Source organism: Rhamphochromis sp. 'chilingali', assembly GCF_963969265.1.
Source record: "Rhamphochromis sp. 'chilingali' genome assembly, chromosome: 16".
Classification (NCBI taxonomy): Eukaryota; Metazoa; Chordata; class Actinopteri; order Cichliformes; family Cichlidae; genus Rhamphochromis; species Rhamphochromis sp. 'chilingali'.
In genome coordinates, this window is record NC_137943.1 from 5198696 (window position 1) to 5211819 (window position 13124).

General features: G+C 40.8%; 1 protein-coding gene across 2 annotated transcripts; it reads left to right on the forward strand.

Annotated features, from left to right (window-relative positions):
• The first annotated feature begins 1180 nt into the window (after positions 1-1180).
• On the forward strand, positions 1181-12618 carry lrrc53 (leucine rich repeat containing 53). 2 transcript variants are annotated; one of them, XM_080861129.1, is made up of 9 exons: positions 1181-1318; positions 5943-6042; positions 6119-6247; positions 7579-7677; positions 8518-8693; positions 9278-9441; positions 9546-9735; positions 9829-10021; positions 10242-12618. In XM_080861129.1, the coding sequence occupies exons 2-9, from the start codon at positions 6036-6038 to the stop codon at positions 12494-12496; spliced, it is 3213 nt and encodes a 1070-aa protein (XP_080717255.1). In that variant the 5' UTR covers positions 1181-1318; positions 5943-6035; the 3' UTR covers positions 12497-12618. The 2 variants fall into 2 exon arrangements, with proteins under 2 accessions (XP_080717255.1, XP_080717256.1); XM_080861130.1 differs by lacking the exon at positions 1181-1318 and adding an exon at positions 5414-5878.
• The last annotated feature ends 506 nt before the right edge of the window (positions 12619-13124 follow it).

Sequence of the window (13124 nt, forward strand, 5' to 3'; positions counted from 1 at the left end):
ACACAGCTGGGGCAAATTAGACCTGACGAGACAAGGAAACGTAAACTGAACACACTAAGATAACACAGACTTTCAAAGTAAAGCAGGAAATACATGACAGTCACGCAAAAACAAAACACTGACAACACCGAAACCTAACAATGTAAATAAACGAGATCAGCTGCATCTATTCCAATAGCACGGCTTTGTAGTAGGAGGATCCGGTGCTGAACTAGTCTGCCTACAGTTTGGATCTTTCACCAGTTCAAAACATTCTATTTCTCATGAATGTAAAATATGGCAAATATTATATGGCAGACTCAGCACTTGAATCCAATATCAAACAAGAATGGGACAACAGTCCTCTCCCAGCAGCTGGTGTCTTCAGCTCCCAGATGTTTACATACTCTTCCTGTCCAAACTGTTTTAAAACATGTCATTGCCATCAAATTCAAAATCACCTTATTTTCTTTCTTAAAATATCATGTTTTCTCAATTTAATTAGCCGATTGCTCATTTTGAAAAATGCACCATTTTTACCTCCTGGTAACTACTTTGTTTGCTGCTTAGCGACATTTAAAGAAAAAAAATCTGTATTTTTACTGGCATCACTTCCTGACATCAGTGAATGTCCTCCAGCTTTAAGTTGGTCTTTAGTTCCTAAATGGAAATTAGAGCATCTTTAAATGCAGTATAATGTAGCATATACATAGCAGAGAGAACCAGAATCTCAAGACTGGCTTTGATTCAGATGTAGCAGTTACAATGTGCTGAGTCCTGCGTTGTGAAAGTGTGCTGATCATGGAGCACTTATGCTTGCCATGGTCAAATTTGTGACATTCATTTGGGCAACCAACAGAAGAAATGCAGAATGACAGGAAGAAGGTGCATATAGTACAAATAAAGACCATAAGTGGCCACACACAAAAAATGGTTAAACATCAATAGAAAATCCTCACTTTGAAAGCAAATAGTAATTATTATGTAAAACAATGCATCTTTTCAGTTGCAGTCACTCTAGACATCAGTGATACTTATACTTAGAATTAAGATAAACAAAACAAACAACGAAAAAACTAAGACAAAGTTTAAGGCTCTATTTCCAAGTCAGACATGACATCTGTTCCTCTCAGGTAACAGCCAGCTCTACTGAGCATGCTTCAGAGACGGCCAGGTAACCTGAGCTAGACCCACTCATATACACGGTACGTGTTGCAGCACTACAGCAACCAGTAAATGATGGCTCTACAGCAGACAAGCACTACAGGTCATTCTGATGGATCATGTGAGTGGAGTGCACCATATCAGGAGCAGGGTTAAAACACTTGGTTAGGAACAGGTAAGGAACCTGCTAATGTTTTTAATGGATTTCTATGATGACGATCTGACAATGATCTTTTTTAAAATTAATATTTAGATGTTCAGATTAAGAAACCAAGCTGTAGTAGATGACACTGGAATAAAGGTATACAATTTGGTATTTGGTAAATACCAAATTGTAATTGGGTCACTAATAAGCTCTGTTAAAAGCATATTTTCCAAATGTTGTAACTGTCTAGTGAGTTGCCGTGACGATGGTGGGTCAAACTTATCCAAGGAGTCAGTCAACTAATAAGATGGGAAAAGTTTGAACTGGACTGAAACCTAATATCCCATGGTTAACATGTGTGTACCCTGACCATCACACTATCATAAGGCCTGGCGTGCTTCAGTGAAAGTCTCACTAATGTAGTTTCCAGGCAAGTTCGTAGTTTCTTCCCAGCACTTCATTAACCAGTGCAGTTCATCAGGAAATCTAGGCTATATTACCAGCTGGTAATGCCATTTTCAACTTAAACCAGCATGAGGTTGGCTTTACCTCAGGAGGTAGAGCAAGTTAGGTACTAATTGTGACTTCCTAATAATGTACTAACTAATCCAAAGGTCAGTGGTTTGATCCCTGATTGTTTCAGTCTGCATGGTCAAATATCCTGGATAAGATACTAAACCCCAAATTGTGTTTGTTGAAGTGTGACTGTTGGATAGAAAGATGGTAAACAGTGCTTGTATGAATGGGTGAATGAGACATAGACTAGAAAAGTGCCACATAAGAACGAATCCATTCAGTATTACCACTGAAGCTATGTTTGGCTGCTCCCTTTAATCATAAGGAGCCACCACAGCAGGTAGCTGTTTTGACTTGGCTGATTTTTGTTCCTCACACAAACCCAAAGAGATCTGTGTGCCTCCTCGGGATTGAACTGAGGGACCTTCAGACTGTTTTGTGAATGTATGAACCACTACGCTGTGACGTTGCTCAGTGATGTTTTACTAACAGCAGGCAGAAAATCTCTAAAGCAGATATACTAGAAGCTGAACATCCTTAAAACAAAATAACACATCGACTTCAGGAGGCACAGACAGGCTCACTGCCCTCTCATTATAAATGGAGAATGAGTGGAATCTGTCTCCACCTTCAGGTTTCAGGGCGATCACATCTCCGCTGATCAAGTGCAGCAGCAGCTACACTTCCTCCTGAGGAAGAATAACATGGACCAGAAGCTGCTGCTGCTACTGTTCCTCAGTGTAGAGCAAGCTCTCCTACTGTGTGTTCTGATGTCTTATTATTTATATTTTGTTCCTGCACAGTAGATGTGGAGCATCCACAATTTCATTTTTTATGTACAAGGACAATAAAGGGCAGTTCTATTCTGTTCCACTACAAATGTATATTTGTCCTGGTCCTAGGTTCTTGCGTTTACTTATTATTACTGTTATTCTGTGCCTGAAGATTTAGATTACTATCTGATGATTGACTTTCTATCAAACTGTTAATTCTGAGTGTCAGTTCTTGTTGTATTGTGTGAAGTCTGTTGGCTGTTTAGTTTCTATGAAATTTTGGCTACAAGTCTAGATTGCTTTACTGTTATGGTGTTCGGTCTGAGTTCTTTGTTTTCTGTCTCATCCACATGTGTCTTGTCAAGAGACAACAAAGAGACACAAAACAGCTTTAAAGAAATACAGTACACAAAAAAGAGATGCACCACAAAACAACTTTTTTTTTTGGCTGCTCCCTTTAAGTGTTGTCACAGCCAATCATCTGCCTCCATCTAACCCTATCCTCTATCAACAATTTCTGTTCCCCTTCACTACATCCATAAACTTTTTCAGAGGTCTTCCTCATTTCCTCCTGCCTGGCATTTCCATCTTCAACATCCTTTGTCTAATATATCCACTTCCAACTCGAGTTTCTAACTCTGTCCCCAAACTGCTCACCCTGAGCTGTCCCTCTGATGATGTCCATCCTGGTCACTCTGTCACTTGCACGTCAGCCTCTTGTCTTTTTCTTAGAGCTACTGCCTCCAAACCCTGCATCATAGTAGGTCTCACTACTGTCTTGTAAACCTTCCCTTTCTTGCTGCTATCCTTTTGACACAAATCCCCCTGACACCATCTCCACCTACCCCTCTGTAGAACCTGGGACCATTTCGTGGCCTTTGCGTTTTTTAATTCCACGCCATTTCCACTGTGTTTAATGGAGTATAGCCAAATTTTCAAACATGTATTTTTTTCCCATTTTATTTTAAAATTTCAGTCTGAGTTTTTTAAATGAGCTTAAATGGCTGAATAAAAGGCATACATCCACTACCGAACCTCGTGGCCGATTTGTGCCCCATTGAAACCCATTATAAACGCTATTTTTCACGCCAGAAAAATTACGGTCAAATCGATCGTCAGGTTTCCAGCTTAGGTTTCGTTTTGGACTACAGGCCTTAGAGTTGTAATTTTTTTATTTGTCCACCGGGTGGCGCCCTTGCTCCACATGTGACGCCTGCTGGAACATACACATGTTCTCCAGCGGCCTGCTCGAGACAGATACCCGGAAAAGGCACACTAATTTCCCGCGTACCACAGCAGCCTGCCCCGCTGCTCGTTCCGGACCATTTTCTGCCCTTAGGTTCGTTTGATTTTTTTTTTTTTTTTTTAATCAACAGGAAATGACGTATTTGTTTTCACGTGGTAGCGGAAGTGTGTGCTGCAGACACGGGAACCGAACCATATGCTCCAAACACACCCGCGGCAGAGGCACTCCTCCCCGGGGGAGCAGGAGCAGCAGCGCCGCCTGGGGACATTTTTGGCTTCTGGAAAAAAAATTAAAACCGGATCGAAATTAATGTTCGTGCCAATCTTTTGTCCATCTAAAGGCCTAATTATAATAACAATAAAATATTACTTCAAATGGTTTTTTTGGAAAATATTTTATGTTTTATGTTTTATGTTTTTGGGGCAAAAAAAGCAGTGCGCTCATGTGACGAAACCGGGATATAAAGGGTTAAAATCCGCGAAATGTAATTAAAACTTGACATGAATATTTCAAGGAGAAGTAGGTCTAAAAGATTGGCTAATTTAAAGTGGAATAAAATATTAATATATAAATTTTTTATAGCACTTTTTGGGCGTGGTCGATAGTGTGCATTTTATGAAATGCGCTCCTGGAAAAAAAAATAAAAGGCGATCGAAATGACTGTTGGTGCCAATCTTTAGTCCATCTAAAGGCCTAATTATAATAACAAACAAATATTACTTCAAATGGTTTTTTTTTGGAAAATATTTAGTTTTTTTGTTTTTTGGGGCTAAAAAAACAGGGCGCTCATGTAATAAAACTGGGATTTAAAGGGTTAAAACAATGAAAATATAATTAAAACTTGACATGGATATTTTAAGCAGAAGTAGTTTTAAAAGATTGACTAATTTAAAGTAGAAAAAAATATTGATATATAACATTTTTAGAGCACTTTTGGGGCGGGACCATTTTTTGGTCCCGAGGTTCACGAAAGGATGGGATTTTGAGGTTCTACCAAGGGCTACTCCACTCTGCCTACACTCTCTTCTTCACCTCTTGTGTACTGTCTGTTGCTGTGGATAGTTGACCCCAGATATTTAAAGTTGTCTACCCTCACTCCTCTATTCCTAGGAGCTTCACTGTTACACCTGTCTCCCGGGTGTCTACTGTCTCTTCAGTAGTATTAAGACGAACTATAATGTCAGTTAAAACAGTTCCCTACAAAAGAAAGCTATGCAAAAGAACAACAGTGTCGAGACTCACAAAACTGGGGCAACATGACAGAGACAAAAGAGATTAACGTGACACACAAAGATGCATGAAATGACAACAAAGAGACTTGATGTGATGAAAAACAGACACAAAACAACTACCAAGAAATTCAAAATCACTATGTCAAAATGCACGAGATCAGAGTGCAGCTGTACATTTACAACAGTGAAAAAAGAGCTTAGTGAAGATGGAAGCTCCACATTGAGTTCAGTGTTAATAAAACATAATGCTTAAATAGCTCTTAAATCAGGTTTAAGTGGTGCTTAGACATTATTGTTTCAACCAGCAGTGCTGTCTGCGCTAGGAATAAACTGCAAAATGCGTTTCTTGTATAGGAGATAAAAGTCTGCCGGGTTGAAATATAATTGCACTCTGTAATGAATGTGTTGTCTTGCTGGTCAATCTGATGAGCCATTCTGCTTTATGGTTATTGTGGAGTAGCTTACATATGTTTATCACCAGAGAAAAGTCCATTAGTAAAAGAGCTTCAGCAGAAACATGATAGGCCTCATTTGGCTACAATGTCGAGCTGTTATCCATCAGTCAGCCTCCTCTGGGGACAAACTCTATCTCCCCAGTGCTGCCTAACACACAAGTACACATGGTGATGCATTACCATTTAGCTTTATTTGTTTGCTTAGCAACAGAGAGCAAACGTGTACTTGGTGATTATTTTCAGTCTGTGAAAACACCTATGAAGACATCTGTATGTGTTTTATTCATGATGTCACTCATTCGTCTGCAGTACTTGTGTGTTGTTCTTTTCAGGAAGCTGCAGGCTAAGGTCCACACTCAGCCATGCAGGTCTGACTACACAAGATGGGTGATTATGGTGTTTTTACAGTGATACAATTACGTCTTTTTGTAGGACAAACGGATGATAATGGCGATACGGATAAAGCTGTATCAGGTTACGACCCTGTGGAAGAGAGGCCTCATCATCACTGCACTGTAACACAACATGTACAGTGAGTAGTACACATGGTTTTCTTGCATCGCAGAGGCCCACTGCAGGCAGTTAAGATTATGCAAATTTATTTTCAGATATTTTGCTGATGTTGTTGCTGCTAGTCATCAGCGCCCAGCGCATGTCCCAAGTCCCGTTGTGTCCTGCTTCCTGTATGGTTTGTTCTGAGGATGCTGTCATCTGCCAAAGACTGACTAAAATTATAGGTAAAAAAAATATGCCCTCTATAACTGAAAGCTGAGCCTAAATAAGTGCATAGTCCTACTGTACGGTAGTCATATGAAAAACGTTATTTGTCAGTATTCAGAGCTGAAGACAGCAAAACACGAGAGAAAAGGAACTAACAAAATAAAGGAGAAAGTAACTAAACAGGTAAACACTGAACACAGACATGAAGGATTAACAATCGAATAAGAGGGTACTGGGATATGGAGGACTGGGAGAGTTACGTTACACTGAAATAAAGCATTTCATGCTTTAATAATCAATTGTAAATTAATAAAATAATTTGCTAATTACTTTTTGATTATGTTTGTTTTGTTTGTTTTTTTTTTAAAATATCCATTATATGGTAATTTAATGGACAAAAACACAAGGAAGTTTGATTAGTTTCCAAGTTTATTTGTGAAAGCAGACATTAGCTTACTAAAAACGGTAGAATTAAACCCGATTCTTTGATCCCTTTGATAGAACAGAGAAAACCCGACTCAGAGTGGTCAAAACATTTATAATTCTTTATTCAATCATCTTCCGGAAGAGAGAGCCCTGCACAGCCCATAGCCAGCTGCAGAATCTCTAACATTAGAAGCTCAGCCTGTGTCTCATATAGTGTTATTTTGGTACTTCACACGTCACACAGTTTCAATACAAACAACTCCTTATATGTCAGTAGCTTCCTCTTTTTCTGTCTAACTTCCTCTATTTATTAATATGCGTGTACAGCTGCACACGGACTTCCTGTTTTTCAGTCTGGCTGAGCACTTAGTTTGTGAGTCAAAAGTGCCCTTGGTTTACAAGCCTTCATTACTAAAATACATAAAACCATATAATCAGCAAATAAGCATTAAGAATATATATATATATATTTATTTATTTCTTAACAGTAGCTAGCTAGTACCCCCATATCACAAACTAACACAAGCCTACAAGGGTAGGGCTACCTGGAGTGATGCTAATGTTACGTGCTACTTTCGTGTTACCTTCCGCAATTCGTAATTCATAATACTAATTTGCAAATGGATTGACTAATACATATTTTATTGCACAATGCATTATAAAATGACAAAATGTAATAATAATAAAATCAATCCTTAAAGCTCAAAGAAACACAAAAGCCAGTATTGCAAAATATAAACTAAAGAAAACCAACAGAATTTGACATTACTAAAAACTGTCATATATTACACTTTTTTATAAGCTTATGATGTAGCATAATGCAAAATGTACCACTTTAATGTGGTACATTTACTTCTTATGTATGTAACCGAAAGGCACTAATATGCTGATGATGTTGTGTGTTTTTGTATGCCTTGACCAGTTGCTCCGAATACCACACAGGCTCTGCTGCTAACAGAAGGCTCAATTTCTACAGTTCCGCCTGCCTCACTGTCTGAGCTGAGCAACATTACAGTCATTGGTGAGTAAACTGGTGAGTTCTGAGAATTGCAAAACAGCAACAATAGTGGTAAGACAAGTTGATTCTGTTCACGGGGGGCATGTTCTGATATGTTCTGATTTAGGACCTGGGTGGCTTGGGGATAGAAGCTCCTCTTGAGTCTCTCTGTTCTTGCCCGTATGGTATGGAACCTTCTGCCTGATTGCAGAAGTTTGAACAGTTTATTGAAGGATGGGACGGGTCCTTCAAAGTAAAGCAAAGTTAGTTTAACCCTGGAGAACCCATGGGGTCAGATCCGACACCACTGGTTTACTAGGGAACCCATGGGGTCAAATTTGACCCCATGGGTTCTCCAGGGTTAAATAGTGAATCAAAAAGCAGCCACAATGGTCAAGAGGGGTATTTGAAGGTAGCAAGCAAAAGCTTCTAATGCAGCTTTTCATATTCATTCTATGATAAATTTTGCCTCTCAAATTTACAAAAAATAAAGACTCGAGACTAACTACACACAAGCAAGGCAATTAGTCTTGCTTGTGTTACATGTTCCCTCTTAGTACAGCCTTTAACTTTTGATCCATAGAGGTCAGTGTGCCAAACCCTTTTGCTAGATGAAATAGAGTTACTTTTAAAACTTTGACCCACTAAACTTCAGAAGAAAGTCCTCTGCACCATAAAAATACTGCAAAGCAATGGCAGATGACAGACAGAAAAAGAACAAAAGAAGGGAAATTGTCCTTTTCTTTTTTTAGAAACAATAGCATAGCCAGGCAACAGGACATCTTTCACTTTTTAGATGCATTAAAACATTTAGACTCCCGGTTTTATAGTGTTCAAATGTATTTCTCCCTGCTGATCATCCAGGTTTGAGTCATAACAACATCTCAGAACTTGGTAAAGAGTCCTTCAGAAATCTGCCCTTCCTCCGCACATTACTGCTGGACCACAACCTCCTGAACAGTGAGTCTCTACAGGGTGGAGCTCTGATGAATCTAACCCAGCTACAGGTCCTTACCTTGGGCCATAATATCATTAGCACGGTAGGTACCTTTGCTGGGGAAAATGCTACTATTTGCAACAGTAGCATTTTCAGTTGAGAGATTTTACAGTTAAGTGATTACTTCATTAATCAGGGATAGTAAGTCATGGAAAAGATGGATGTAGCCGTTGTCACTTTACCAGCTGAAGGCTCGAGCTGAACATCTTAGTTTTTTGAAGACCTGATGTGACTAACTCATCATATATGGTGAAGCATATCCTCCTTTTCTCCTTCTGGACACCTATGGGGACAGTAATGAGCAAAATGAGCATCATATTGTATTCAGCAAAAATTGAAACCAGAGATAGAAGTCACAAATGATGAGTAAAGTGTTTACTGAGGTAATAGAGCAAGGCTGCCCAGGGTAATCTTCCTATGGAAGCTGAACCTTTTTCTACCTGCTGGCATTTAGAAAGAAGATAACCTTTATATAAAACATAGACAGTAAAACCAAATACTATGTGCAGATGGTAGTAGATGTTTATCGTCTTCCACAACGTTTCTTGTGCATTTAAAGAACATACAGCATTTTAAGTTTTGGGACTAAATACATGAAGTAAGAATCAACTCTGTGTTGCTGTGTAGATCCAGGGTGGCTGGTTTAAAGGTGCCAAGGCTCTGCAGAGTCTTACACTGGAGGGAAACCTGCTCACCAGCTTAGATTCTCGTTCCTTCCCTCTAAATGACCTCAGAGAACTCAGGAATCTGGATCTGTCAGATAATCTGATTGAGCATGTGGAGAGAAACAGGTAAGAAGTTAATATTACAATGTTTATTTATTTCCTTCCTTTAAAAGAAATAAAGGACCTTCACCAAACCTAATGTAATATATATATAACCCTCTGTGTCTTAGTTTCCGTGGCTTGGTGAGCCTGACGACTCTGGATCTTTCCAGAAACCGCCTGAGTTCTGCTCCTGTGGATGCTTTTTCTTACCTCACCTGGCTGACAAATCTCAACCTGGACCTCAACTCATGGAACTGCTCCTGTCAGCTGCTGGAGCTCGCCGACTTCCTGTCCACCTTCATCCAACAACCTGACAAGGTACAGGAACTCCCCCCACTAAACCTACGTCCACTCACCAGTACAACCTGAACTGACTTAAATCTTTTCTCTTTCTATTTGTGCTGATCTCAGATCCTCTACAATGGCCGTAGGATGGTTTGTGCGAGCGCTGACAACCCAGCTGTAACCACAGTGCTGGAGCTGACCGATGCCAATTGTGTCCCGTCCAATCAGAACATCACAGTGCATATAGAGCCAAGAGCCAGCGTAACGCCTCAGTTGTATGCTCGAGATCTAGCCATCACTGCAGTCATCTGCTTTATTGGTGAGAATGATAAACAACACAGGATAAAAGAACAATGATTTAACTCTTAGACGTTAATGAAAGAATAAGAAAAGAGGAGTATTAGATGGAGAATCATAAGCACAGAACACCCAGCTGAAGCAACACAGTTCTAAATGATCAACATTCGAAAATAAAAACAGGAGAAAAATACACTGCAGAACCTTTAATACCCAATCATACTCATTCTCCTGTGCTTCAGGTGGCGTTGGCTTGACTCTGCTGATAGTTCTGATTTACTATCAAGTGTCTCGAAAGAAAAAAATGAAAGAAAGTAAAAGACTGAAAGAGCAAGAAGGAGGAAGCAGCAGCACAGCTAACCACCGTGTTAATCACCTCGATGTTAGAGAGAGGAGGAGGGATGTTTTCTTGCAAGAAAACAGCAGGCAGCAGTGGAACAAGGACGCCGTGACTTTGGACACATGGGCAAATGAACCCAGAGACCAGTTTAGATTTAGAACTGATGAGAACGGTGGCTGTTTCAGCTGTGCTGACTGCAGCAGTGATGCACCACAGCTGAACCCAATGAGAAGAGAAAACAGGATGAATGGAGGGATTGAGGCAGAGGTGGACAGAGAAAGGAGAAAAATAAGAAGGATACCCGACGAGGAGGGGAAAAGGACAGAAGTTCAGCATAGAATCTTGAACAGGGACACCCCTAACAAGTTTGTTTTTCAAGAAAATACAAATTCATCTTCTTATCCACAGAGTGAAGCCTTTAATCAGAGAGCAGAGATCCTGCCAGCCCGGAAGAACGGCAGAAATGTGAACAATCACAGGACACACGCAGAAGTAAAGATTAAAGGATATGAGAGTTTACGCTGTGAAAGTTGTCACAGGACATACAGAGCAGAGCAGGACATGAGACAACGGAAGATTGGGACCAATCCAGGAGACTTTGCTTTCCCTAATGGCTTCTCTTCTCAGTACAGGCTGAATGAAAGCGGAAGGAATGCTCATAACCACTCTGACATGATGAAGAACACAGAGTTGAGAAAAGTAATCAGAAATGTGTCGTTTGATCTGCAGAGTTCAAGAACCCTGGAGGAAGGAAACAGTCAAATTGAGGACAAGAGAGAGGAGGACGTAATAAGAGACAAAAGAAAGAGAAGAGAAAAGAGGCAGAAAGTTCAGTCCAGCCGGTTGGTGAAGGTCAAACTAAACTTGAATCCACTAAGAAAAAGCAAAGTCCATCCAAGGAAGAAAAATGAGCAGGGTCCTTTGGAGAAAAGCAGCTCCAAGAAAAGCAAAGAAAAAAGAAAGGATGGAAAAGAACGTGAGGAGAAGGAAGAAAAAGGAAAGTCTAGCAAGAAAAAAATTGGAAAATCCTCCAAGATTGAGACATCGGCTGAGGTTGGAATCAAGGAAGAAGAGGTCGGAGGAGAGGAAGGACAGAAAAGCCAAACACCCTCTGAAAAAACAACTTCCAAAAGTGTTAACAATGACCAGAAAAGTACAGAAGACAGTAGATACCCAGAGAACAACCAGTCTGTGCAAAGCAGCAGTGCTGCTGACCAATCAGGGTCCACTATTGTTAGTGGACATGGGCAAAGTCTGCTGGGTAATAAGTATCAAGGAACTGGCCTGACTCTGGGTAGTGCTCAGCATTCGTCTACCAACCTCTCACTGCTTGGCTCAGCTGGCTCACAGCTAAGCGGCAGCAGCCTCTCTCTTCCAGGGGGGAACTTTCTGCTCAGCACCTTGGCCTCAGGATCAAATTTGCTGTTCCCCAGAGGTCCAGCTCCTAGTATAGCATTCAGTGGGCCTAACGTGGCTCCAAGCAGTGCTCCAGACATGCTTATTAGAGAAGCTGCAGGGGGAGTTCTGTCTGCTGCTAACCCTTTACATGCAAGTGCAACACCTCAGACCGGAGGCGCTCCCTTGAACTTAGCAGCAAACCCAGGTGTTAATCCTGCAGTTGTCCAGTCCCCCTCTCAGAGCCAAATGCTTCCTGACAGTGCTCCTCTTGTAGCCATGCCAAAACCTGAACTAGTGCAGGGACAAGTCATTCAGAATGCAGGACTGCATGAGCTATCTGTTGAACCTCAAACATCCATGACCAAAGAGAACCTCCCTGCCTCGCAGGATTGTATGTCTGAGGTTGCCCCCAAAAGACTCGAACCAGCGAGCACAGTGGAGAATATATCAATTAGTAACAGTCAGGCAGAGACTGGGAATGTATCTGTTGGTACAATAGCTGATATATCAGTAGGGGGTGTGGCTCAAACTGAGGTGCCTGCAGTGGAAAGGTCTGGAGCCAGCATGCAGGAGGCAGGCGTATCAGGTGTGCCCGGTATATCCACAGAGAGTGAATCCTCCACAGCAGCTGCTCTGCTGCAGCAAGAGTACCTGCCTGAGGAAGGAGGCTCCCCTTCCCTCAGGAGGAAGCTGAGACTGGTGCTTCCTGAGAAGACATCCAGCCGTCCTCTCACTGCTCTGGAGAGGAAAATACGTTAGAAGCTAACTCAGTATTTAAACTACTTTTTATCTGAGTAAAAGGAGCTAATGTTACTACTGAATCATTTTGAGATTTAGAGGATTTCATATTGTTTATTTTTTATCAATTAGTATTTTTGCATTTTAAAATCATTCATGGCCTTTGAAGCAGCATTTGAATAAAATTACATCACATGAAAACCATTTAGTGGCTTTGCTGCAGCTTTCTGTCGTTCCTCACAATCTTCATCTACAGATGGTATTTCCTTGTGTGTTGTGACAGTATAGTTAAAAATGACGACATTTATTCGTGGACATGAAGCACAGTTTCATGTAAGGCGGAGCTGTTGCTTAGTTCAGCTGCTAACTTACAACAGCCATTCACACATTTGAGGTTATAATTGCTCGAGTAGTACAGTAAGTTCTACGGTAAATACAGTAGTGAAATAAAGACAACATCTTTCAGTGATCTGAGGACTAAAACACTGTAACTTTGACCTTTATGCAGATTGCAGCAGGTTTCTGGGGTTTTGGTGTGCATGCAGGATTGGGTTTCAGTTTTGGCCCTAGGGTGGCTGTTTGCAGAGGATTAGGTTTCCTGGTCACACTGCAGAGCTCTACATGCTACCTACACAGGGGTCCATTTACT